Consider the following 25,990-nt stretch of genomic DNA (forward strand, 5'->3'; position numbering starts at 1 on the left):
GCACAGTCATTTTGAGATAACTGACATAATGCAGTATCTTAATCCTTTATTTGAAAGGCTTTTCAATGAATCACATGCTATTTACTTTATACATATTTATTTATTTATATCTAGACATAAATAAATTCATATTTAGCTTACACATGCTGTTAAAATACCAAATTTGCAGTCATTTAACAATAATTGTTGAGCTTGTGAGTAATGAGCACTCAGTCTTGTTGACATGATACAATTCCACATTCGGATACAGTAATTCATCACGGTGTTAATAATTTAATGAGTTGTTGCCCACGGATTGCCGGGAAAGCTAAAACCCCCAACCTGAAAGGAACAGACAAATAACCTCACCTCCACATGTTGGCAGGTTTGGATAAGTTTGCCCATCAGACTTTCCAACTCACTGGTCCTCTTGATTAGATTGCTGAGGTTGGAATCCAAGGCTTGCTGCAAAACAAAATTGAAAGGGAACATTTCATTATACATTGCCTCCCCAATCAAACTGTAAACAGCTGAATAAATCCTGGAAGAGAGTTAGGTGAATAGGAACATAAGGACCATATCAAGTGTAATGAGCACGTGAGAGGACACACAAGGTTGCCCCTGGATATGAGTGGCCAGATTTGGGCTCTGATCAGTGTGAGCCCCCCCCCCAAGTCCTAGCTTTGTGCCAAAGATCCCATCATACTGCCCACTGAGGCCATGAAGCTAAGCAGAGCATCTGCCAGTAATTTGGACAACTGAACCCAGGGTGTGCTAATCACCGAGTCAGATCAAAGGGTGATGTTTCGAACTTAAGCTCTTACTATAATCGGGCAGCATGATGATGGTGTCCCTGTGACATTACAGAATGTCTAATATTATAAGCATTATTCAGAGGAAGTAAAAGATTAATGCATGATTATATTAAAATGATTTCAATTCAAACAAAACTGTGGTCTTGCAAAACCAAAAGCAGATGGGTGGAGAAGGTTGTAACTTCAAATATGGATGACAGATTTAGACTGCAAACTGAGGATACTGCACACCCATGCTGTAGCCACTTGTCAATTACAGTGTGTTCATGATCTCTATTTTATTCCAAATTGGACCATGATTTACAAATTTACCATGATGCTGTAATGGATATGACTGGAAATTAGTGCTTCAAAACCATAAACTCATCTGGGAAATGTTTACTGAGGTCATAAATCAAGTAAAAAGTTATTTTCCTCATATACTTCATGCAGCCTAACTGTGTCTTGCTGGCCATTAGGATAAAAAAGCAGTTAAAAGTACTTCTATACTAGTGTCATTTAAAAAAACTGACACCAGACATTAAAATAAAAAAAAAAAAAAACAACTGAATTTTGGGGTTCTCTTAGAAACCTGCATTTTCAGCTAAATCAAATACAAGCAGAACAACGTATTTCAATCTATTATTAAGTCTTCAGCAATACATGTGAATGCATCTGAAATTTTACAGTCAAACAGTTACAAACTGCCTTTGAATTTCACTGTTTGTAACTATAGCACCTGGTTCCTAAAACATTGATTTAAAAGAAATTATTGTAGAGAACCATAAACACTAATCACAAAAATATAACTCTGACTAACATCCCTTTATTCAAAAGGAAAAAAAAGAACCCACAAATACTTTGAGATGAGACCAAACAAGCACAAGAAGCCTGCAAAGATTTAAAGCAAATAGATGTTGGGAGAGGCTCTGTCATGTTAGTTCAGTCTCACATTGTGATTTCATAAGGTGTGTGAGTCACTGTACTAAAATAGCAGAGCCTCTGTTTTACTGCTCTTACAAAGATAATTTATTTATATGGAAAAGAAAATGTGATGAAAGCCATTTCAGATGATCCGTTGCAGGTCCAGGTTATGGCGGCTTTGAAACCTCCTAAGTGGTGTACGAAACATAAGATATTCAGCTGATGGTGAATACAGCAAAATACAGTATGACCGTTAAAAACCACAAAGTAAAATCACCTCAGCGAAAATTTTTGCTGTACAGGCATTTTCAATTAAGCTAAAATAACTTCTCTTGCAGCGTGAATATTCTTCACATGTTTAGACAGCTCAGTCTAATGGAGGTCTCTTTCCTAAAATCATTTAAATCTGATGAGAGGAAAGAATAGTGGCTTCCTTTTGTATGGGAAAGCTTCTGGTTCCACACCTTTTCATTGGCTGGCCTCTCTTCCTTCCTCTTAGAGTCCTGAAAGGTCAACGTCAGGACTCAGACTTTTATCCTGTGTCAACATTAGAAATTTTATTCACTGTGCGACTCTTCATCCTGTGAGCAACACAGGCCGTGTTTTGCATTACTTTGCTGGAGAACACCGTAACTGTATTTGTACCATAGTGTGTGTGGTAACTCTGGTGTATACATACATGTGTATAATCTGTGCTATATTTAAGTAAATGAATCAAAAATAGATGCAATTGTAATAAGTTATCAACTTATACATTTATTAATTACTTTTTGATGAGCTTGTAAGTAGAATCCATTTTTTGCTTTTCATTGTTCACTTTAGTCCTGCCTTGGAATATTTCCAGAAAAAGCAGGTCAGCTGCCTCTACATCTTAACAGGCTCCATTCATGTGGCAATATGAAATCTTGAATGCTGTTTTTGATTGTTCTTGTTTTAGTTTTAAACCACCTCTTCTCTGCCAAATGTCAAATCAATGCGTACTGCTCCAAGCAACCGAGCCTGCTATGCCTGCGACCAGCCAACCACACCAAAGTGAGTGACCACGCTGGCGAACAAGAATGCCTCTCAGGGCTGGATATTGCTAAAAATTCAACAATGGTTTCCTTCTAAAATGAGAAACAGGCTTTGACACTAAACAGAATAAAGCTTCTTCACCAGCTGTGAAAGTGCTTTCTAAATCAAAATGCAATGGACTTGAACTAGTTTTACTGAAGACATCAAATGTAGTAAATTAGTAATTAATACAGTCATATTTATGTTTGAACAGGTTAACTAGTAGTCTTTATTCTATAACCTTTCAAAAAGAGCTTTTCCAACACTGATTGTAATGATGCAGATTTTTTTTCCTCACAAAAATACCACATTAAATATCAGTTGGTTTGATTTTTATAGAACTTTAAAAGTACCCACATACTGTGTGCGACCGAGCTGTTCTAGTATAAGTTCTCTGATGACAATGTTTGGAAATTTATATCACGAGAACATGCGAGGCGTACGTCAAAGTCAAGAGGTGAAACTAATACCTGCGGAATACATGAGTGCAATCTCTTTTTAATTAGGCGCGCACAAGGTCATAACAGTGAAATGAAGAAAATTTAACTTATCCATTTCCTACTATCACTGAAAATAAATATTTCAGCGCTGTGGTTGAGTATCCCACCGTCACCTCGTTATAGAGTAGTCCTGGGTCTTAATTTCATTTCCTCCTCTTGTTTTCCACGTGTTTACATGGGTTTCTTCCCACGGTTTTAATCTAGCTGGTTTGATCAGCTCAAGCTTTACAACGTCTGCATGACTGTTTCGTATGTTTACATATAAGCTCTGTGATTATCTGGCAAAAAAGGGGGTTTTCCTTAATGCTTCTGCCTTTCCTATGACTTTAATAGGAATGCAGCGATATAAGAAAATATAACATGGATATATAAGATTTATAATTATTTAACTGGGATCATGTCACATAATTAAGGCTGAAACACAGACACGCACACAAAGACGCACATGTGTGCCTTTACAAGTCACAGTATCCCTTTGTCTGGGAATTTGCGAGAAATGTGAGGCACTGTGGCTATAAACATGTGCTTGAAAAAAGCCAACAACTATCAACAAGCTCAGCTGCATGCCACCTGGGTCCTGTCCTATGCCATGAGAAAAAAACTATTTCTCTCTTTGTTGAAAATTGTCATTTCCTCTTTCACTTGGGCTAACAATGCAACTAACAGTGCATGTGCATCAAGGGGAAAAAAAAAAAGAGTAAACACATGAAATAGTAAAATATGAGATACGGCGATAGGATACCGAAAAAGGTAATTGGTTAATGTTTTTCAAGAGAGAAAATAGACCTTTGCTTATAACAGTCTGCAAGAGGATGAAAATGATTCGGTTCGCCTTAATTCACCCACAATCCTAATGTCTGCAAACATCTGCAGGATTTTATTCTCATTAAAAGGGAAGTAACAATGTCACAGCACACATTAACTACTTCGTGAAATAATTAAAACACACCAGGCTCACAATGCTGAGTGCTTTAACTCTAGCATTAATAACCATCCAGGCCATATTGCCATGCCTCATTACTTCATGTTATGCAGACCAGCTGCAACTAGCGTTTCACTTTCATTTCACTGGTCTTGATTTGGTAATCGATCCCTTCAAAAGTTACATTCAGGTCCAGGCAGATCTACGCAGTAAATCTGCCCCGAATGTGTAATTAAAGAAATGATGCTGATCACCTGCTCTGCCTCCTGGAACGAATGATCACGCCCCACACAGAGAAAGCGGCCGGGAGATTTCTGCACAATGACAGCACGATCAAACAAAGGAGAGAGGTTAAGGCTGGTCCTATCTTCCCAATATGTTGCAAAAAGATTGTTTATATCCCACTTCCACTGTGACCAAGCATTGTGAAAGAAAGGAATGGGGACAAAAAAGGCTTTCAGTGCTGCGTGTGATACATAAAAATATCCTTTTGTGAGTCATGCATTAAGGGAGTGTTTTGTGAAAAGAATAAGGGTGCTCTTTTTTTGTTATGCAGCCTATGCCATGCAGACAAACTTTAAGGTGAACTTTAACTGAACTGAAAAGCTTTTTGCAGCCGAGTTTAAGACTTTCCCAAATTAAAACAGTAAATGTTTGATGTTCCCTTGTGTATGGTAACTTTCTTTTTTGTGTTAAAGTTCCATGGAACAACTGGCTTATAGTGGACGATAAAATCATCCTGTTGAGTTTGCGAGTTACTTTATACACCTACCTAAGCTAGTTTTTTTATGATAGAAGCTTATTTGTGAAGAAAAGCCAAACCGCCCTTTTATACTCCAGCAAACAGCATCTTCTTATGTCTTATTCATGTCGGCCCATCTACTGACAATGAGCAGTACTACCTAAAAGTGTGAAAGCAGTCTCTGACTGGCCAAGTGGGAAACAGCTTCAAAGTAAACACATTATCGCTAAGCGTAATTTAGAGAGGAAGTCATTTCGTACAATTATTTATTTCACAATGCCGAATAAAGGAACTTTTGTAGTGTTTGCTAATTCGCTACAGAAAAACTCAACTCTAAACTTGCTTCACAAAAACACCCCTCTATCTCTCTTACTAGAACTGCGAAGTATTATTGCACTTATTCTTGTAAATCATCTGTATTTTTCGAGTAGCAAATCCGTCATGGAGTACTTTCTTGTTGACTGTCTGTTTCAGATAAACGACTTAAAAAATAAATCGATGAGATTTAGTTTCACATTCCTGTAATCAATACTCTTAATTTATCTCTGTGTCTTTGTGCGTTGCCAAAATCGAGCTGTGCAAAAAGCCCACTTAAGTTTATCATAATGTGGAAATTCAATATTTTCATTATCAGCTTGCCAACCTGTCATGCTGAGAAGCTGAAAGAGGTTTTTGAAAAATTCAGAAACCGTCTCTCAATTATGTGCTGGTAACATTAGTGAAAAATCTGTTCTCACTGTGTCCTAAATCCCTGAGCTTCTCTAAAATTATTTCTTACCTTGAGTTTGTCATATCGGTCACTGAGGGCTGCGACTTGGTGGTCTCGGTGTCGGCCAACTAGCTTACACAATGCGCAGATCAGCTGCTCGTCCGTCACACAGTACATGTTGACCTTCTCGTCCTCGTGCTCCAGACACATAAGCCCTCGTAGATGTGAGTCAAGCAAGGGCTCGATTAGACGGTGTCCCGTGAAAGGCTTTTTATTTGGATGGGTGGCCTTGAGACACTCCTCGCAGTATGACACCTCGCAGGTGACGCAAGTCTTCACGGCATCCTGTGGAGGGTCCTGTTCGCAGAACTGACACTGGACCCGGTTGCAGGGGGACGTCATGGCTGTGCTGTCAGGGACAGCTCGCTCACGCCGAGTCTCGTTAGGAGAGTTGGGTCCACTTAAAGAAGCTTTCTGGTAACGGTCGATGATATTCTGCAGAGTGACGTTGCGTTTGAGTCCCTCTAAGCCCCTCTGGTTGAGGGTGATGACATAGCGACAGGTGGGGCACTGAAAGGCGCTGATGGACTGAATTGGCTCGCTGGGGGTGCAGTGGGAGACCAGGATTCGGTGGGCGCAATTGAAACAAAGACTGTGAGCGCAGGGTAACAGCAGTGGGTCCTCGAAAAGCTCCAGACAGATTGGGCAGGTCAGCTCAGACTCCAGCGTTTCCATTTTCAAGCAAAACAAAGCGGGATGTTCAGCGAAATCCAGGGAAGCTGATCAGCTATCTGTAAAGATGACACAAAAATAAATCAGGAAATGCTAGCAGCAGCGACAACGGTTAAAAAAATGATAGACTGTTGCTTATTAGTTTCTATCAAGTTATTTTTCTGAGATTAACTGATGGAGAAACAATAGTTAGCTGGAGTCCTAATGTCCACAATCAAATCCAACATATTCTTTGGAAGGAACAATAAAAAACACATTACGCATACCCGATCTAATTACCAGTATTTATGATAATAAAAACAAAGTTATTCATCTCTACTTGAGTTTCAGCATGCACCAGAAATCGACTGAATGTAAAAAACATTAATATTTTATTACATAAATATTTGTAAGAGATATCTGATTATGGAAATGAAGAATACTGGAAAAATAAAACAAGCAAGCAGGAGAATTCTCGGGCAAAAACACGTGTTTGCACATAATACATAAACATGTATCAGCTTTCAGTTTGGTCTGCGTGGCTCAACTGAGAACTTAAAGAATGCAGCAGCAGCTCCTTTTAATTTGGCACAGGAATAGTCTAGCCTGTCTATACTGTAGCCCGTAGGCCAGCAGGCCAGTGAGGACTGACAACTCAGCCAAGCAGAAGTGTATTGGCCTGCTTGCTGATGGCTGGGGCTACACACTATCACAGACACTAAGCCTTTGTTCCCGGCCAGTCAGACACCCCAGCTGCGAGTGGACACACTGTGCTCACAGCGTCTTTCTATGTGAACTCTCTACCTCCACTCATTATGTGTGAAGAAGGCAAAAGCTCATTATCAGGACAGTCGGGCACAAGTAGCCTTTTGAAGTTATGAGGATACAGCAATTACCTATGAGCTACAAACCTGGGTTTGTTCTTTCTATTCTATTCAAATCCTCGCAGACATTCAGCGATCCCACTGTACTGCACAAGAAAAGAAGCAATTGTTGCACTTGTCTCTTGTGACTCTGATGCATCTGCGGGCCTTTGTTTCAGTGCTATTTTGTTCTTTAAAGGCAAAGCAGCAAATGTAGGTGCCTAGAAATTGAGAATCAAGGGATACCGCTCCATTGTCCAAACCCCTCTGGTGTGAACAAAATATGCTTTCAGGAACAAATGTTATTTAATAACAATACTATATTATGTTAACTTTACAGATGATATGAAGTCATTTTTGCATTGTACTAAAGCAAATAAACCTCTACAGGGTAACAACATGATAGTAAAACATGGTAAAAAAACAACAACTTCTTTGATTTTCCGCAGCAAGAGAAAAGACAAAATCACACATTATATTTTTTTTAGCAAAGCAACTGGATAAACATAATGCTTTTGCGAGTTGTTATTTTCAATAGGATGCCCTAAATACAAACTAAATAAAGGGCTTTGTGTGACAAACACAAAGCAAAAAGACACTTATCCTCTGATGTCATCGCTTATGGTATAAAATATCCACACATTATAAAAAGCTTGTAAAACAACACTGTGGCAAAGAGCCCTTGCAAAGTGCGTTACAGCCCCAAGTACATTACGCACTCCTGAAAGTGCTCCCATTCATACACAGTTTACTTTACCCACCGATGGATTTCGCCCCACTTTGTACTGCCGAGACATTTTTGCTGAAGGAGAACTTCTGACTCGAATCATGAAAATATGTTTATACCACAAAATGCACCAGTCATTAACTCCAGCATGCTTGTAGAGATATGCATCCAGATGGCACAAGTTTTCAGAGCCCCATAAGTCCTGCAGCAGAGCTGTCATTAAGCAAGTGATTGAGCAAGAGGTAGCAAGCACAACAGGAAAAGTTGCCCGACAATTCCAGGAAAGCCAGCTCCACCTACAGCTGGAGCTCAGGCCAGTACTGGAAGAAGAGAGAGAGAGAGAGAGAGAGAGAGAGCAGGCAACAGCGAGAGAGAGAGAGGGAGAAAGAGAGAGTGCGCGTGTAAGAGAGCGAGAGTCAAAATCAGCAAATAAGCAGAGGCACAGTATCATATAGAGCCCTAGCTCACATCCTCACAGGCAGGTCAGTGTCCCCTCAGCCCTGCCCATTCAGAAATTCAAAGCGTTCGGATCAGTTTCAGGTTCCCTTGTGTGACTGTACCTCTGCTTCAAGCAGCACAATGCTGAGGTACTTGGCAATTCCACCGGAGATTCAAAAAGAAAGGCTGAAGACACAAACACAGATGAGAAGGAGCCCGGGAGGCAGCGGGACTCATCTGTGATGTGGGACAGAGGTTTGGGATTCCCACAGCATCCAGTCAAGAAAATGATGTGGAATCACTGGTTCACCATCTATCGGAGTCTGTTATCCCTCCTCTCTGAGGCCATTGTTATTTAATATGCAACAAATCTGATGCAATGGATTTTTACAGGCTGCAAAATAACTGTAAAGTGGCTCAGCAAAAAAATGCTGAGACACGAAGAATCTGCCATACAATTACAAATAAAGACTGGCACTTTCTAACATTATGTGCTACATTCCAGTCTGTACCAGCTGGCCCTCATGTGGGAATCACTGAGGTACCATCTGCTTACCATGTGCCTCTATTTCCAGACACACCCCTGCTGCGCTCCATTTGAATTCTTCTGTCAATCAAAAGAGTCCCCAGGGTGACTTTTCTCTCTGAGAGACAGGTACACTATAACTATTAAAGGCATGCTACAGTTCGTACAAAGGACTGGGTAGAAGGTACATTGCTTGCGAGATACATATTGGAATGTCACTGGTATTGCCAGGGAATTTGGTGTCTATCATAAGATCGCACAGAGAATTGATCAGTTTGAATAAACAGCGCTTAGGGAAACCAGGAGAAAAATGCACATTGATGACTGAAAAGATTCAAAGTTACGTTTAAAAATAACCTCTTTTTTTTTTTTGCTCTTTACCAAAGTATTCACAAGTGTAAGGCAAAATTCTGACTTCTGTTCCCATTTAATGAGAAAAAGGGGAACAGTCAAATTCTGGTACTTACTGTCTGTCTATGGGGCATTGTAATATTGCCTACATAAAATTTCATTACCTTTTGGGACAAGCTGTATTAGGTTATATCACATATCCACACCAATTGGAACATGCATTAATAATGACAGACATTGTATTGATATAATATTGCTATGGGAGTATTCTGGTGTTATGAAGTTACATACTTTGAGACCATAAAGCATTAAATATGAAAACAAATGAGATCCAAAGTTCAGTTCTCTCAACAATAATGGTTAAATAAGATGAGACCTTAAATTTGGAGAGTAATACGACCATACAACCAGAATACTACATAAAACCTTGTACAAAAACATCTGACTCTATACATCACTTTAACAGCTACGTTTGGCAAACTGATTGCTTTTGGATAAGTGCAGCATTTTCAGCTGACAGTTTCTCTTCATACTCTATACTGAGGAAGATGCTTAGGGTATGGTATCCAATGTTAAATTTAAATGTGTGATTGTCTTTAAACTGAAGTATTAACTGAACATGTGTAATTTTATTTGATTAGGAAGTCACCTAATGGGTCACTAAGAGATGAAACAATTACAAAGTCTCAGATATGAAGACAATTTCCTGTTCAAGTACTGCCTAATCCCTTTGGTTATGGTCTTTTATCGCCCTTAATGATAGCTCTGAACCCTGTATTCGGAGTCTGAAAGAGTGTGATTGCTCTTTGTCTTCCTTCCTGGGGCACACACCTAACATATTTATCTATAATCCTGTCTTCACAGCGTAGCTGTGACCAATGTGTGGCCTGTTGCTGCTCCCTGAAGCAGCCAGCTCAGCAGCGGCCCACTCTGGCCTAATATGATTTACAGCTGCAGCAGCACAAATCAGCTGATTAGACTGACAAATCTACCTGATGTGCAGCTGCACACATTACTGAGATTAGCTTAATGGGAACTGGCCCTGACCAAGGGCTACAAATGCTGTTATTTAAATGATTACGGAGGACAAATTAATTACAAATCTAAATATTTCGGCAACTGAATTCAAAACGCATCTGTCAAGCACAACTGCACGGAGAAGAATAACAGCGTTATAAGTTTTGGTGTTGTGGCTGTGCAAACAAAGCTTTAGCTGGAAACCAGGTCCAATTAATGTTAGCAATGGCATTCTCACAGCGTAAGAAATGGAAACGGAGGTGTAGAGGTCAGCTGAAATATGTTCATTCTTCCTGCCTGTCACTTCTCTGCATGTTTACTGACACAGGTCATCCCGGTCAACATCAGAAGTTGCACCAAACTCTCATTTCCTCTCGGCGGCTTGGCAGGTGGCATCAGCGGGGAAACACTGTATCCTTTCCACCACCACAGGAACTTTAGAAAATGTGACTTTCCAAGTATGCAGCTGTGGTTTTGTGACTCAAACGTCCACACAGAAGAAATGTCTCATTCACTTCGGATCTATCTCAATCTGCACGTTTTTGCTGAAATCATAAATAATGTTTAGACCTGCTCTTGTTTACCGTCTGTCCCCTGTGCGAGGACAAGCAGTTTGCAGACGTCATTCAACAAGAATGAGTCTAACTTTTGTGGAAAACATTCAAAGAGCGACATCGTGTGGCTGATTTGTGAACTACAGCAAGCACAGTGTCCGGTCTGACGTAGAAATTAAATGGTGACCTATAAATTCCCACCAAAATAAAAAATAACTGCAATCTTAAGAAACGTGTAAAAATTTAATAGTCAGTTAATACTTCTGTTCCCAAAGCGTCCACCACTTGCAGCTCCTTCTCCTAAACTCTAATTATTATACATTATAAAAAGACCTCGTGAGTTACCATGGTGACAGCTTGATATCTATTTGTCACACTAGTGATCAGAAGCAGTGCTCTGGTGGGACGATGTCTAACATTCCTCCTCAAGTGAATGAGATAAGTTACTTATTAACAGGGGCAACCACAGACTCAAATGCGATAACTCAGCTTCACTCTTCATTAGCTCTGCTCTGTTTTTATGTATGCAGGGCTGATGCAAATGGGCTCACGCATGCACGCACAAACACGCACACACACTATATAAATATATATAGAGATAGATTTTGCAGAGGGAAAATGTCTGTATCCTTTATCTTATCAGCTCCGTAAATGGTATTTTGTAGGTCACGAGGCCACAAGATTGTGGTTGGAAGAGTGGCTTTATCTTCCTCAGTGCTGCAGTGGATCTCTAAGTCTGAGCAAGGGTTGGAAAAAAAAGGGAAGTGGGAGGAGAGAGAGAGAGAGAGGGAGGGAGAAAAGAAAATAAGGCTAAAAGATATATTCTTTCAGGCAGAGGCCATGTAAAAGTGTGTGTTTTAGGAAATGCTACACTGAATTGCTGCTTTAACACTGGAAATCGACTTTGTCTGCTCCCACTCTCTTTGACGCTTTTTAATTACAAAATCCCTGTTGGCCCTCCAAGTTAGTCATCTTATTCCACAAGTTCTACCCACACTTCATAACATGAAGGAATCTGTGAGCACCACAAGGCCAAACCACCTCAGCTCTTGCACAGATCCTTGCCTACAGGCTTAGAAACATATGACTCATTGTTTTGGTAGAAAAATACAGAGGCACAGAAACACAGTGAACAGAGCTAAGAATGACCCTCTGACTTACCTGCCACATGATTACAGCAATAAACAAGCAGAAGGAAAGAGCCACGTTTAAAGTCAGTCAGTGTTGATAGTTAGGCTCTACCAAGCTGATCCACTGCAGCGGTCTGAACTTTAAGCAAAGTCACTCGCCCCCTGAATCTCTGTGAGTTTCTGACACTAACTCTTTCCTTCTAGCCTACTGAAAAAACAGCAGGAAGATCAAAACTTACCACCCTTTTCTCTTCCCTCACTGAGAACTGCACCTATCCCATCTACAAGTAGTGGGCTGCAAATTGTTGAGATAGCCAATCATAAGAAAGGGGCAGGCCTTTCACTGGTTTGGTCTGTCTCTCGGAACTGTTAGAGCATAGGGTGTTACCATAACTCCGGAAAGAGGTTTGCTGTCATCCTCCAATGGATTTTTCCCCCCAAATAGCTGAGCTGCATGCCACAAAAACAACATGCACTGCATTAATAAACAGATTCATTTCAGATTCATTGCATGTTTCGTACGATGAGATTTGCATATAATATAAACCAAAATTTGCAATGCTTTATAGTTAACCCTGCTAAAATTAGTCTAGAATAATGCAGCTTCACGCCTAAGTCACGGTTCAATGGAGCCAAATGGAATAGTGCCTCATGAAACACAGTAATCAATTATTAATCAACTTTGCAAATGCTATCATGGCGAAGCAGAGGTATATTAATAGACTGTCAGTCATTTATGCCATATAACTATTAAGAATTGCTATCTTCATTATCTCAATGCTGATGAATAACATTGCTCAAGGTAGGAAGGTTACTTTATGTTAGCTTGGAAAACGCTCAGAAGAAAGCTTATTTCTTAAAGCAATAACACCTTTTCTTTTTCTTTCTTCCTTTTTTTTCTTGTGAACACATTCACTGAAATGGAAACACACAGGAATGTAATGTGGCTGCGACAGCTGACTTAGATATTGTTGAAAGTTTTCTCAGATTGTTGGCATCTGTTCACCAGTCTCACAGAAACGCTTCCAACGCAAACATGTGCTGGCTGACAGGATTGGCATCCAAATAGTGAGACTGATAACATCAAGTTTGATCCGTTTATTAGCACTGAATTCGAGCTTACTTTTGAGGCAGGGCATTACCTGCAACAACCTTGTCAACAACATAAGGTCAGAGTGGTTTTTGTTCTTCTTTTTTTAAATGGCATCCATATAAAGCAGACGTTTATGTTGTGGGGTTAAACCACAATATATAAGGCATGGCTTGGTTTGGATTAACTTTAAGCCAAAACCCCGGAGGAGGAGCAGTGAGATCTTATTTTTCAGTATAAAAAAGGATCAAAAGAAATGTAGGGGAATGACAAAAACACTTAGATTCTTATAGATGTTAACTCAAATAATGAGTTGAAATGCATCATAACTGCAGCTGCAGTTAGGTCAGCACCATGTGCAGTGTGGAAGCATGCAATAAAGTGCAAAAATATTTAACTGAGCACCACAGAAAAATTCACTGGGCCATAAAATCACCATTGATGTTTGTTTACATTTTTATATCTACATTTCAAACATGCAGACAAAAAAAATATGCAGAATACCGTATTTAATTTAGCACACTAAAACTCCCTCAAAGCCAAACTCCAAAGTCTAAAAGAAACCTAAACAGCTTTTAAAGTGTCATCCACTGGAAATACAGATCACGCCTTACCTCGCTGTCTGTTACTCAGTCAAGCACACAGTTCACAGCCAGGGTGACAGATGAATACAGAAATAAAGCCCAGGAAGGGATTTTTCTCAAAACACCGGCTTTCCTCAGAAGCCTCCCTTCAGCTCCCACTTTCTGTCTGGGTTCTGCTGCTTCATCTGTCTCACTGCTATCTCTGAAATTCTCTTCACACAGCCTCTTTTTCTCTAATCCTCTATAAAAGAAGCCGAAACTGCTCCAAATGGTTCAACCAGGCGCCGACTTCTCAGGCTTTTCCCTCTTTGTATTATTTTGTTGGCTGGGATCATTAACTTAGTCCCATGAGAACACAAGGAGGTAAATAAGCCCCCTCCTTCCTGTGGGAGGCTGTCAATCACAAATGATGATGAGGCAGTGAAGGGGGTGCTTTTAGCCAACAGGGAAGAACTCCTGATTGGTCACCAGGGAACAGAGGTGCTCTGCATGACAAATGAGAGCTCTGGGATAGATTGAATTGTGAAGATGCTCAGCGAAGTTTACATGCTCTTTTATAATAGACCTTTTGCATCTTATTCATTTACCTGTCAAAAGAATCTAAAGCCATGGTAATGAATAATCAAAGAGGGCAGCAAATGTCTATTTAATGCAGCTGAATTCAGGAAAATGTAATTTATGTTGTAAACGGCTAACTACTGTCAACACAAATAATCCCAGGATCTTTAAATGACTCTTTGGTACAGTCTGGACACTCAGCGGGGGGACCGCGAGGCAAGTATAAAGCTTCCGTTGCCATGACAGTGTGGCAAGAGCAACGGTGCATCTTGGCGCTCCAGCCAAATGCCACTCTAATCTTTTCACTGGCAAACCTTCAGCTCTCTCTTCACAGCTTGTTTGTTTCTCAGTCAAGCCTACTGCTGTCTGTCACTGTCCAGTTCCTTCCAGCAACCCATGCCAATCTAAAGTCTGCAACGTTTTGTAAGAAGCAAAAATGTGTAAAGACGCTGTTAGCGAGACAACAATACCTGAGAGAGGTCGCTCTCCTCCCGGTGACCATGACTAAATTGAGAAACAAAAGGCAAATTAAGCGGGTGACTCCTATGGCCATGTAACTAACATACTAATGGATGTGAAACTTCACAGGACAAATCAATTTAATACATAAAAAACTACCAAGCGGCATATAAAGATGAAGCTAATATGACTGTCACAAAAACCTAGTGGCATTTTAAGGCCGGCTCCCAAACCAAAGAGCAGAAATAAACACATTTATGGCATCATTTTTAAATAATTCACTTTATGGCTTAAAATTAATGGCAGGGCTGTTCTGGGTGGTACAGCAAGCTAGTACCAATAAGGCTGCTAGCTTGCTGTTAAGCTTTACCTGCGCTAATGTGAGTCACTGAACTTCTTCTTGACTTCTTGTTGCAGTTGGACAAATAATTTGTCCAGTTGGTGATTACAATTAAAATATTTTATTTGTATGTGACTGTGCGACCAGAAAGTCTGTAAAAGGACCTTGCTAAACAAGCTAGCTATTATTTCCTGAGAATTTAGCACTCTTTTAACACTCCTTCCTTACATTCTCTTCTTTCTGGGAGCAGAAAACAATAATAATGCTAAAGTTAAGTCTGGGTGCAAAACACAGCAAAGGTATTCCTCATATCAGTCCTTAGATGCACACGACCTTTTCAATAATTTCCAACAGCAAGAAAATCGGCAGGAAAGTGCTATTGCTCTGAGTACTATATATATATATCCACAAATTGTCTGCAGAATAATTAGTTCACTGCTTGCTCTCATATTGAGAATCATATTAGGGCAGTAAAAGGCAATAAAACTCAGGACATTAGAGTCATCCTGACATTTGCGGCCAGTGCTTTTTAAAGATGAAAATGACTTGCTACTTCAGGGTCAGTCTAAAGTCACGCCCTATTCTGAACTGTAATAAACGCGAAGTGGAAAAATGTCTGTTTCTGTTTTACTCATCCCATAAATATAAAACTTGTCTGGGCTGTGGTTTTAACAACTGTCCCCACCTCACCCACTGGAAACCCAATCTGATCCTTGTTAACACACAAATTCTCAGGGGCTTTCAAGTCCAGCAAATTGATCCATATTTATTTTGGTATCTTCTTGTTACTTAGTAGCTCTGCTTTCCACTAAAAGCAGATATAATAAACTGTATAAATCCAAATATTTACCATGGATTATGTCGTAATGCATCAACATGACTGAAATATAAACTGGCAGTTTCATTCTATCAAGCTGATATCAAATTGGACTCCAGATGTTTGAGGAGTAACAGAAGCAATTTTGTTTATGCTTTGTTAATGCATTTGTATATGTGACCTTTTGTGGACTGTTTTCTTAGTGTAATCTTACTAGAATTAAAAAAAAAGGTCATATTATAGCGCCCATATATTTCCTTATCAATAAATAACAGCATGGCTGGAATAATTATTTAAACAAATGAATATTCATCCTCACTAAATAAGGCCATTTACAGCCTGAGGCAGTTCTCTTGATGATGGCTGGCACATCAAGCTCTATAAATTGGGGGGGGAAAGCCCTGAAAAGGGCTAGAAATACCCTCCTGAAAAAGCAGATAAGAAAAATAGGCTGTGAAATTGAATGTTACATAAACTTTGATGAGGGAAAAAACAGGATCTATCCAAGTGAACAAATGAGCAGACATTTTTAAACTGCATCATCATCATCATATGTTTCATCTTGGTGTTTATTCTTTCCCAAGTTCAAACCTCTTTCATACCTAACAAAGAAATTCTTAAATATACATTAAACAGAGAATAAAATTTAAGGTGACATTTTGGAACTAGAGGACAGACACCATATGCTCCAAACAATGCTCTGACAATGATGAGAAATGCTCACTAAAGCATCAGGACTAATTAAAGAGTCAGGGTATTTCATTAGCAGCCAAACAGTAACAAGTAAATCTGACTTACATGGTATAGCAGAATAATCTTCAAAAACGCAGAAGTAAGATTCAACTCCCACTGACAGCTCAGCTCTGTTTTTCAGCAGCACATGGGAAATTAAACAAAACATACAGTAGCATCCTGGCTAGTCTCTTTCCACACTCCCTCCCTCATTGGTAAAGCTCTCTACCCTACCCCAACCCCAGCCGTATGCTCATGCAAGCGTAAAACATGTCCAGGAAGCGTCACTTCCACTGGGCTATTTCATGGATACTGTCTCCATTAATGCCTGGGCCCACCAACCCCTCCCCTATTCCGGGGTTGAGCTCTTGCCCCTGGCACCCCACCCTCTCAGCAATGAGACAAAGAGGTAACAAATGGAGAGACAAAGGGGGGTCCACAAACCTAGGGGGACCACATTTTGATGAGTTTCTAACTAAGCAGCCAGGCCTTGAACAGATGGGATCAGTCTCCAGGGCTATCCTGCATGGCTGGCTTTAATACACAGCTATATACATCCTCACAATTGTTAAGGTCTGCTCACTAAATGGCACGCATCACCTCATAGAGCACATGCAAGTGAAAGGCAACACAAAGGAGAATATCTTTACAATGTTATGTTTGCCATTAAGCCTTCAGAAATGACGGTAATTAAAGTCTGAATGTACATGCCCAATTGAGTTAGCGCATGCTTTGGCATCCAGATTGTCCTTTTGAGTGCAAACAGTGATCTAAGCAGCAATAATTATTTTCCTAACTAGGACAGTCCAAAACACTTCTCATTTTGCCAATAAACAATAAGATGAAAGCGTAGACTGCCCCCGCCATGGCAAAGGTTCAACACTTTAATTGCTTTCATCCCCAAGGCATGATGCCCACAACAAAGCAACACACAATCAATCCAAACATCAACCAAATGAACGAGCCCGTTAGTACCAGGCCAATTAACACTCACTGCAGTTTATCTTCAGCTTTCAACGGAGGTGTTATTTTGTGCAATTTAAGCTGGTATCTCAAAGAAAATCTGCACGTCTTCATTTTTAGAGTGTAGGAGGTTTAAGGATATAAACTGTAGAAGATCCAGCATCTACGTACGCACATTCACTGGGCTTTATGATAGACTGGCAGAACGTATAGAGCCGCTGTGGGCAGTGACCTAGAAATGATTCTTGTCCTCTTAGTTTTCTGCGGCTTCGCTGATGCTACGTTCAGTTATGCCAGCAACAGAATCAATTATCAGCCCTGTTCTGCTCTCTACTATAGTGTATCAAACGAATACATGCTGTGATCCTAAGTGGTGGGACTGAATTTATTATAAAATATTGACATAAACAGGCATATTTTAAGGGATTCCCTACAGAGCATGTCTGTTTAGTGCTTTTAAAGCAACGCTTTTAAGACACTCTGTTAATGTTTGAATAGTAATAACCTTATTCGGCACGTATAAAGCGTATATTTACTACACTCCACCCTGAAATGATGAGCATGAAGTTTTGAAAATTATGACAAGGGATCAAAAGAAAAAAGTGGAAGAACAAAGGAAAAGTTCATATATCATTTACAGAGGAAACTACTTATACTGCGTTGTTCAAAGCCTACTGTGTCTGGTGCTTTCTCATTGAATTGAAACACTGAGGATTTTTTTTCCCCCTTTTTTTTGGAAAAGTAAGGTCATGTTTTATGTTTAGTCCACACCACAGCCCCAAGGCCTGAAAGTCATGGCTTGTATTTTATTTTATTTTTTATTTTTCCTGACAAAAATGTATCTTTCTAAAAGAGTGCATGGTGAACGCCTGCTACATTCTTGCTGCTTGGAGGAATCTGTAATTGCTTCCAGCTTCTGAGGGACCCACTAAAACTAGTGTCACGTCTTTATCATTATACTCTCACTGACAACACTGGAGTTATCTTATCAAAGATAGTGAAGCATTGAGCTAAATACCCCCACAAACACAAGAGGCAGCAATTAAAGACAGTACTTATCCAACACAGGAAGGAATAAAAGTGTACCGTCTACTCTCCAGTGAAGAGGTTTAACACTTATCTGTTCTCCAGTTCTCCGTTAGAGAAACAAAGACACAGTGCCACTGTGCTCAAACATCCTACGCCAGGATATGCTTGAGGAGCTCTGAACATCTGTTTTGGTGCACTGTGTTCATGCGTTCATAGAGACTGTTGGAGCCAAAAGCAGAAGTGCAGCTGTTGTGATCTGGGTCAGCTGCGTCTGAGCTGAGCGATGTTTTCAACACACTATCTTTGCGGGTTAAATTAAATTTTGACACTACCGTCGCCGTTTCATTTAGCACTGACCATGATAACCGCCGTCGTGTAGAGAACGTACACATAACAGTCTGTCACTGAGGTGTTACTGCTTCGCTGTATATGTTGGCTTGGTGCGGCCCTACAAAAAACCTTCACTTACACTCCATCTACATGTCAACAAAACATTCCTTCGAGACAGTTTAGGACACATTACTCAACCCTGGCCTGTGAAGCACATTCTTCAAGGTTTTAAACTGGATGAACATTTGCAGAGGTATCACTGATAGAGGGATATGCTTCAGCTGCACTGTGCAGCGAGTCCAAACACATGCATGCGCACACATTACAATCACACGGGCCCCATTTCCCCACAAGACCCCATTCCCATTTACAGTTATTGGCTCTGACAATGAGAGTGACCTAGCATCAGCTCTCGCTCTGTCACAACAACGAGGCGCAGAGAATTCACAGCTGATGGAGTTGGCACTGCTGAGCCGATGGAGACTGTTTTGTTTATCATTTGGAGTGAGGACTGACGAAATAGAGCTATATAATGAAGGCGAGAGGGAGTTTTAAAACATATATTAAAATCAGCAGACATCCAAAGCACTCAGGGGAATAATAATACATTCAAGCTATCTTCTTCTGTGTCTTTATAATATGATTATTATTCAATACCTCAGGCACAAAAGATTGATGTTAAGAAATAGTTTGGTCGCTTAAAACTGTAGCAAGCAGGGTGTTTCAGAGAAAAAACAGATCCAGATGCTTGCATGTAGGAAAGTACTAAAATCCTAAATGAATTCACCAGAGTTCCCTATCCGCAGTTATTTGGCACAATTGCACATTCTGGTCTGTCTGAAACAACATAGCATTGCTTCACTTCCCACCAAAATAAAAGTTTGAGGGAGGGAAATGCCTCTCGTCGAAACTTATGAGCGATCCAGGAAAAATACACAAAACTGCACAAAACCTTAGCACCACATTTCTTTCTGTGAATAGCAAAAGATTTATTTATTTATTTTTGCCAGCTGAATAATTTACCAACAGTTGTTTTGTTCAGTTGTCAGCAGATTTGATGCATGTGCACGCATGAGTGAACTTCATATTAAGACAACATATCTGGCCTCCCTCCCTTTTAAATTAACTTTTATGTTGAGAAGCACAAACAACCCACACTTTTAGTGTCTTACGTCTTCTTCTTATGCAAACCTGTTTGTGCAATCCTGTGCATCCATGCGTGTATTCTCCTTCACCGTGCAGACTGCAGTGTGTCAGTTTCTTATGTAGACTATAGCAGATTCCAAGGAACAGCTGAAAAAATTGCCAGAAACCTTTTACGAAAGGATAAAGGCCCCAACTTTCACCCTTTGTGACTTAGCACAGTGCTAGTCAATTTCCCTGCTGTTCAGTTTGAAGTGATTAGCACTGGTCATGCAATTAAAAAAAAAACAAAATCTAAAGTCAAGACTCAGCACTAATTAAAGTCGCTTGATCCAGTCCCACTAAATGTTTCTTTAACAGATCTTACCTGCTTCCCCATGGCTGCAGTGGTATGTGTCTCTGTCTGGTGAATAAATATTAGGCTAAAACTGAGTGTTACTGTCAGGCAGCTGGTACTTCCCCTGAGGTAAAACAGGAGACAGAAGGCTGAAGGTGTTCTGTCTGCATGTATACTCCCCTTCATTTGGGGTGTGTACCTACACATACCTCACTGACACTCACTCTGCTTCTCATCTGCTGTACAGGTTTGCACAGGAGCACGGAAAGCTCCTGAGAAGAAACTTAACCCTTTGATGAGTTGGCATTAAAGACACTGATTATCTTGAAAATCCAACCTAACCCAAAAGCTTGTGGACTCTATTCTTGGTCCATTAAGGTAGTGGCAATGATATTAATGGCCGTTAATGAGTAGCATTCCAGCTTTCAAAAACAGAGTGTAAAGGGTGACCAGATATAGTGTAAATCAGCATCATAACAATGCTGATAAAGAGATCTACTTCTTCACCATGGGTGGCTTGTGTTGGCAAGAAGAGAAAATAAGTTTTAAGCTTAAGGATTTGCAGCAGCCAGCAGCAAAGGCAAAAAAAAAAAAAAAAAACTTTCTCGCTATTAAGCAAGAGAGAATTGGTTTCCTCCACCCTAATGAGAATTCATCCTTTGAGATAGATGAGTCAGTCTCAAAACACAATTCCATACTTGCAATAATGAGATCATATTTGAGGAATTGGGTGTACGGCTTTCAAGCAGGAAGAAAAAGTCAAGGGTTTGAGCTAGACCTCACCTTATCTTATGAAATTTTCACTTTTCAACTCATAATAAAATCACTGAGTATTAACATTCACAGTACGCACATGTCAAACAAGGTGCTGTAAGGAAAAGGAATAACAGGAAGGAAGAAAAAACAGAGAGAGAACCTTGCTTTTCTTCACCCAGTTCTACTGAGGTAGAGATTTTAAAGCGTGTGTGGCTAGGATCTGGTCAAGTAATAAAAAAAAGGCCACACAAAACAAAACTGAAAAATGGACTGGAAAGTTCTGGAAGCTGCCACTTAGAGGAAACTTAGAAACCTAAGACTGCAAGCCTACGCAGGTTATTTTGGATGAGAGAAAGGAAAGTTACAAATCATGTAGGAGTTCAAATAAAGTCAGAGTCGCTTTAGTTTTTGGGGGAAGTGTTCGGTTAGGTTGTGTATCATATAGAAAAGGATTTGGGAAAACCTAAAAAATAAGGCAGGGACAAAGGACTGATATCTGTCAACGCAACCACATCTCCTATACTTTGACCTGTTGATGGTGTGAAGGTGAGGCTAAAATCCACGGTTTTAAGATGTCATTTTAAAAATGTTGTGTTATGGTAGATACCAATAACAGTGCGAGCTGATTCAATTTTGGTAAAATGGGTCAAAGTCAGGTTCACACCATATGTGAAAATCAGTAAAAACAACTTTTTATCAATCGCCTTCGAACAATATACTAGGCCTAGGGGACATGCTATGTCAATTAAAAGAATTTAACCATGACCTTCATTGTTAGTGCCCAAGGTCAAAGTTGTTCTTGAAAACAAATTTCAAGAATCCATATCAAGTGTAATATATGATATATAAGGGCAAGGAGAGAACACACGTTTTCTTTTTTCAGTTTGATGCGCTACGACATCACAAACATGCCAAAGTTCTTGAAATAATCACACACTGCATGACTATGTCCTAAAAGCTAAAGTTTTTACAGCTTATAGAAGCCAAAGATTTCAGGCAATTCTGCTCCAATCATATAATAATATGAAAGATAATAAAAATACATAATTTTAGTAATGCTTCAAGGTCTTAGGTTAAAGGTCAGACATCACCGTGTTGTTATAAAAGCAGGCTGACATCAGCATGTTGTGATAAAAACTTGATAAAGCATGAAAATTTTAGGATAGCCCTCTATGCCCTCTATGCCCTCTCTTGTTACCTACTGCTACTACTATATAGTATAATAATGTAATATATTCTGCTGTGCAGAACATAGACTGAATTCTTGCTCTGAATATGTTTACTAAGTCATCTGAGTTTTCAATCTTATGATGCATCTGCCTGTTGGTGATTTTAACAGCAATGATCCTTTTTTGAAAATCTTGGATCTGATCGAGACGCCTCTGATGAGGTTTTCAATGACGACTGTGGCACATCAGACTGATTTCATTGTCTGTGTAACATGCACTGTGACTTTGTGCTTTCAAGAGGAAGCTTTTGTAAGCGCTGGATTACAAGGCAGAGGTTGATGCTCGGTCGAGGATGAGATGAACATGATCAGAGTTTGTTAACTCTGCCATGATCACGATGGAGAACACAGAATGATCAAGCTGACAGCTCATCAGCTAACTCAGCATCTAACAGAGTTGATGAATGAGTTGCTCCCCGAACCGGCACACCATTTAAATCTCACTCTTTCCATCTGTCATTGCTTCCATCTTCTGATTAGCACCTCATTCTCTTATAATTACCCTTCCTGTACAAAAGTGGCACTTATTAGAGGTGGAAAATTTTGCTGGGACGGATTCTTGTTCCAACCTGTGTTGATGTTCAGGAATTTTGAACTGGAGTTTCGTAACTAAATATTTAAAACTAAGTTTAGGCTCTCTGTAGTGAATTGATCTAACTGTGCCTGGTGGACTGATGGAATATTTGAATAGTTAGAATCATCATAAAGCTGGTAAAGGGGGAAAGGTTCAATCTACTTTGAAAACATCTACTATTTGTGTGCTTTTATGATAAGAGAGTATTTTCCACAGGCCAGCTGACTCCCTAGATCTGCCTACATATGACTATTCACACACCTGTTGAGGTGGGATGATTACACCTTTATGATTCCTTTGAGCAGAATACAGTTTGATGACTTCACCAAATTTCCAGAATATAGCAGTGAGTGGGCAGGGATGCAGAACATTTACTGTGGAGCATCAGACATAGCATGAGACACCTGAAGTGTGAGATGGTGTTTCATACTGCTGAAAATTTGGTTTTAAGGTTACCAGCAGTATAGGATTAAAGAGGAGCTAATGTGCTTGCCTTTTGAGAATAAAATGCCAGAATGTTTCGGATCAAGATAAAAGATGCTACAATCATATTTTTAGCGAAATAAATAAATAATTTAAATAAAAACATTTACATTTTAGTATTGAGCTTTTTGCATCGAAGGACCCAGGATTTCTGGTTATTTTTAGAGTGGTCTTAAGCAACAGCTTTTAAAGGCTTTTTAAAGGCATTTCAAATCTTTTCTTTAGACATTGGTTGCTTTTCCACTCATTTTCAGTCCAGTCTTTGTACCTGACCATTTTCAGAAGAAGAGTATTTTTTGTTTGTTTGTTAATCCACTGAACACTGACCTATATCTCAGTCAAGCATAAAAAAGGGCACCCAATGAATGAATGAACCAGTTTTGCACATAACAGGCAAGTTAGCAAAGAGACAATTTTTAATTGCATCTTTATGTACTTTGTTAGTAATTGTTAGTAATAGTTGTATCCTGTTTCTTTAGTTGAATCCATGAATAAAATGACCAAAATAACACATTTTGAGAGGCATAAAATTGCATTTGTCACCAACAACTGCAGTCGATCCATCTACTATTCTCTGAAGCTTCATCAGAAATGATCTCAGTGGAAGGGTGGCAAAGACTGAACTATGCTAATTTATAAAAGAGCTAAACTGAAAGACAGTGGGAGCACATCTGATGGCACCATGAACCCAAATTTGAATTATTTTGTTCAAATCAACTGATATATATGTTTGGAGGTCAATCGAGATGTAAAACAGTGAGTGTATACAGCCATCTGTAAACCACGGTGCAGGCTCTGACATCATTCGGGGTGCATTTCAGCCATTGGCGTGCACCACTGGGGAACACAGTAAAATACCATCCGATTTTCATTCACCATGCAATACCATCTTAAGCAATGACCTCAGACACAATGGCAATAAGGTCATGGATTGAGCTCTCTGGAATCCAAGCAATGTTACTGAAGCAGTGTGGGATCACTGGAACAAAAGACTGAAGACTACTCAAACAGTTTACATGAATGAGGTCATACTGCACATACTGCACTCCAGGATCTATTTCCCATTGAGGGGTGGTTCAAGACATTTTACAGTACAGTACTGTACAACTAACTAACAGTACAGTGACTCAGTGGTTGGCACTGATGTCTTACAGTAAGAAGATCCTTGGTTTAAATCCTCTCAGTGGCTGGGGCCTTTCTATGTGCAGTTAATGTGTACTCCTGGTGTCCACATGGGCTCTGTCCAGATAATCTGGGTTCCTCCTACAGTCCAAAGACATGCCTGTTAGGTTAATTGGTAATTCTTATAATTGGTAATTGGCTTTATACTTAGACTGGCTTTAGATGAATAATCTTGCCCTGTGTGCTTTGACATCTGGGATAGGCTCCAGTGCCCCTGCCACCCTGAATTGGATAAGCAGTTAAGAAAATAAATGGATGCTTGTTTTCATGTTTTATAAGAAAACTATCATCAATGGGCACTTGTTAGCAGCTTACAGTTGATAAAAGATAGGCTTAGGAGCGAGGGAACATGGCTTTTATCCTGTAGTCTAGGAATAAAATAAGTATTAACATAGAATTTGTTAAACACGTTGGCTGTCTTTGTTTTCCCATTCAAACTCGTTTGGTTTGTATTTTCACTATGTTTAAGGAAGAGAGCAGAATAGAGACTGTTTACAAACCGAGCACCTCAATCAAACCTGGAAGAGCTTAAAAATCAATTTTACAGCCTGACAGTGTTGGCGTTTGTTATTTGTTGCTGTGTTTGTAAGTGTCTGGTAGCTTTGGCTCAGTGTATCTGGCGGTATTGGTTGTTATTAGCTGGCTGCTAAGTTCCCCATGATGATTACTACAGTATTTCCACAAATCCTATACATCAAATGACTGCCAAACTGAATAACATATGAGATAGCACATTACTAGAATCTGCTATATCTGAAAATGAAGACCCGAGGGAATACGGATGCAACCAAGACGACAAGAAAGAAAAAAAATCGTCTAGAAGGAAATAGGAGGACACGGCGATAAAAAAAAAAGCTGCAGAGACAACTCGCCTCGGAGCTGCTGCTCCCTGTCATCTTTGAGACGAGAGTGCGAAACCTTAAAGGGTGCTGATTAAAAGCTCGGCTTCTTTATTGGCACACAGTCATATTACCAGGTGTTTGGATGTTTGCACTTTAATACTGACATTTTTGAAGTAATTATCACGGTCCATTCTCTGCCTAATCATTAACTGCTGGCAGCCTCTTTCATTCATAACAAAGAAAGGTTATATATAATTGAAGCTTGTTTTAACATGTTTTCTACACTCTGTGTGTACTAGCTTTGCCTGCGTGCAGCCTGTGTACATAGGGGAATTAAACAGCGATTTAAATTGCCCTGCAGAGTATTGATAATGACCACTTTCTCTTCAAGACATTTTCTGGTACTGATCACTTTTACCAGAAAATAATTTGATCCCCCCCCACCCCCATTTTTGCCACCTAAATAAGGATTACATATAAGACTATGATTAAAAATAAACATATTAAATGGAATCTATCTATCTATCTATCTATCTATCTATCTATCTATCTATCTATCTATCTATCTATCTATCTATCTATCTATCTATCTATCTATCTATC

At 39.7% G+C, this 25,990-nt stretch overlaps 1 protein-coding gene across 8 annotated transcripts in view; it reads right to left on the minus strand.

The window, feature by feature from the left end:
* The window catches only part of mid1 (midline 1), a 33,662-nt gene that overhangs the window by 5,902 nt on the left and 1,770 nt on the right, over positions 1 to 25,990 (minus strand). Inside the window, exons 1-4 of one of the 8 annotated variants that reach the window (XM_005723566.1) lie at positions 20,353 to 20,445; positions 5,693 to 6,414; positions 4,427 to 4,486; positions 349 to 444 (exon numbers count right to left, since the gene is read on the minus strand). In XM_005723566.1, coding sequence (XP_005723623.1) covers positions 349 to 444; positions 4,427 to 4,486; positions 5,693 to 6,358 — 822 coding nt within the window. In that variant the 5' untranslated portion in view covers positions 6,359 to 6,414; positions 20,353 to 20,445. Of the gene's footprint in view, positions 1 to 348; positions 445 to 4,426; positions 4,487 to 5,692; positions 6,415 to 7,958; positions 8,234 to 11,971; positions 12,191 to 13,644; positions 13,948 to 16,586; positions 16,681 to 20,033; positions 20,056 to 20,352; positions 20,446 to 25,990 lie in introns of those variants that run through there. The other 7 variants (XM_005723571.1, XM_005723569.1, XM_005723567.1 and 4 more) reach the window with 7 other exon arrangements.

Source organism: Pundamilia nyererei, unplaced genomic scaffold, assembly GCF_000239375.1.
Source record: "Pundamilia nyererei isolate P.nyererei 1_Seehausen unplaced genomic scaffold, PunNye1.0 scaffold00009, whole genome shotgun sequence".
Taxonomy (NCBI): Eukaryota; Metazoa; Chordata; class Actinopteri; order Cichliformes; family Cichlidae; genus Pundamilia; species Pundamilia nyererei.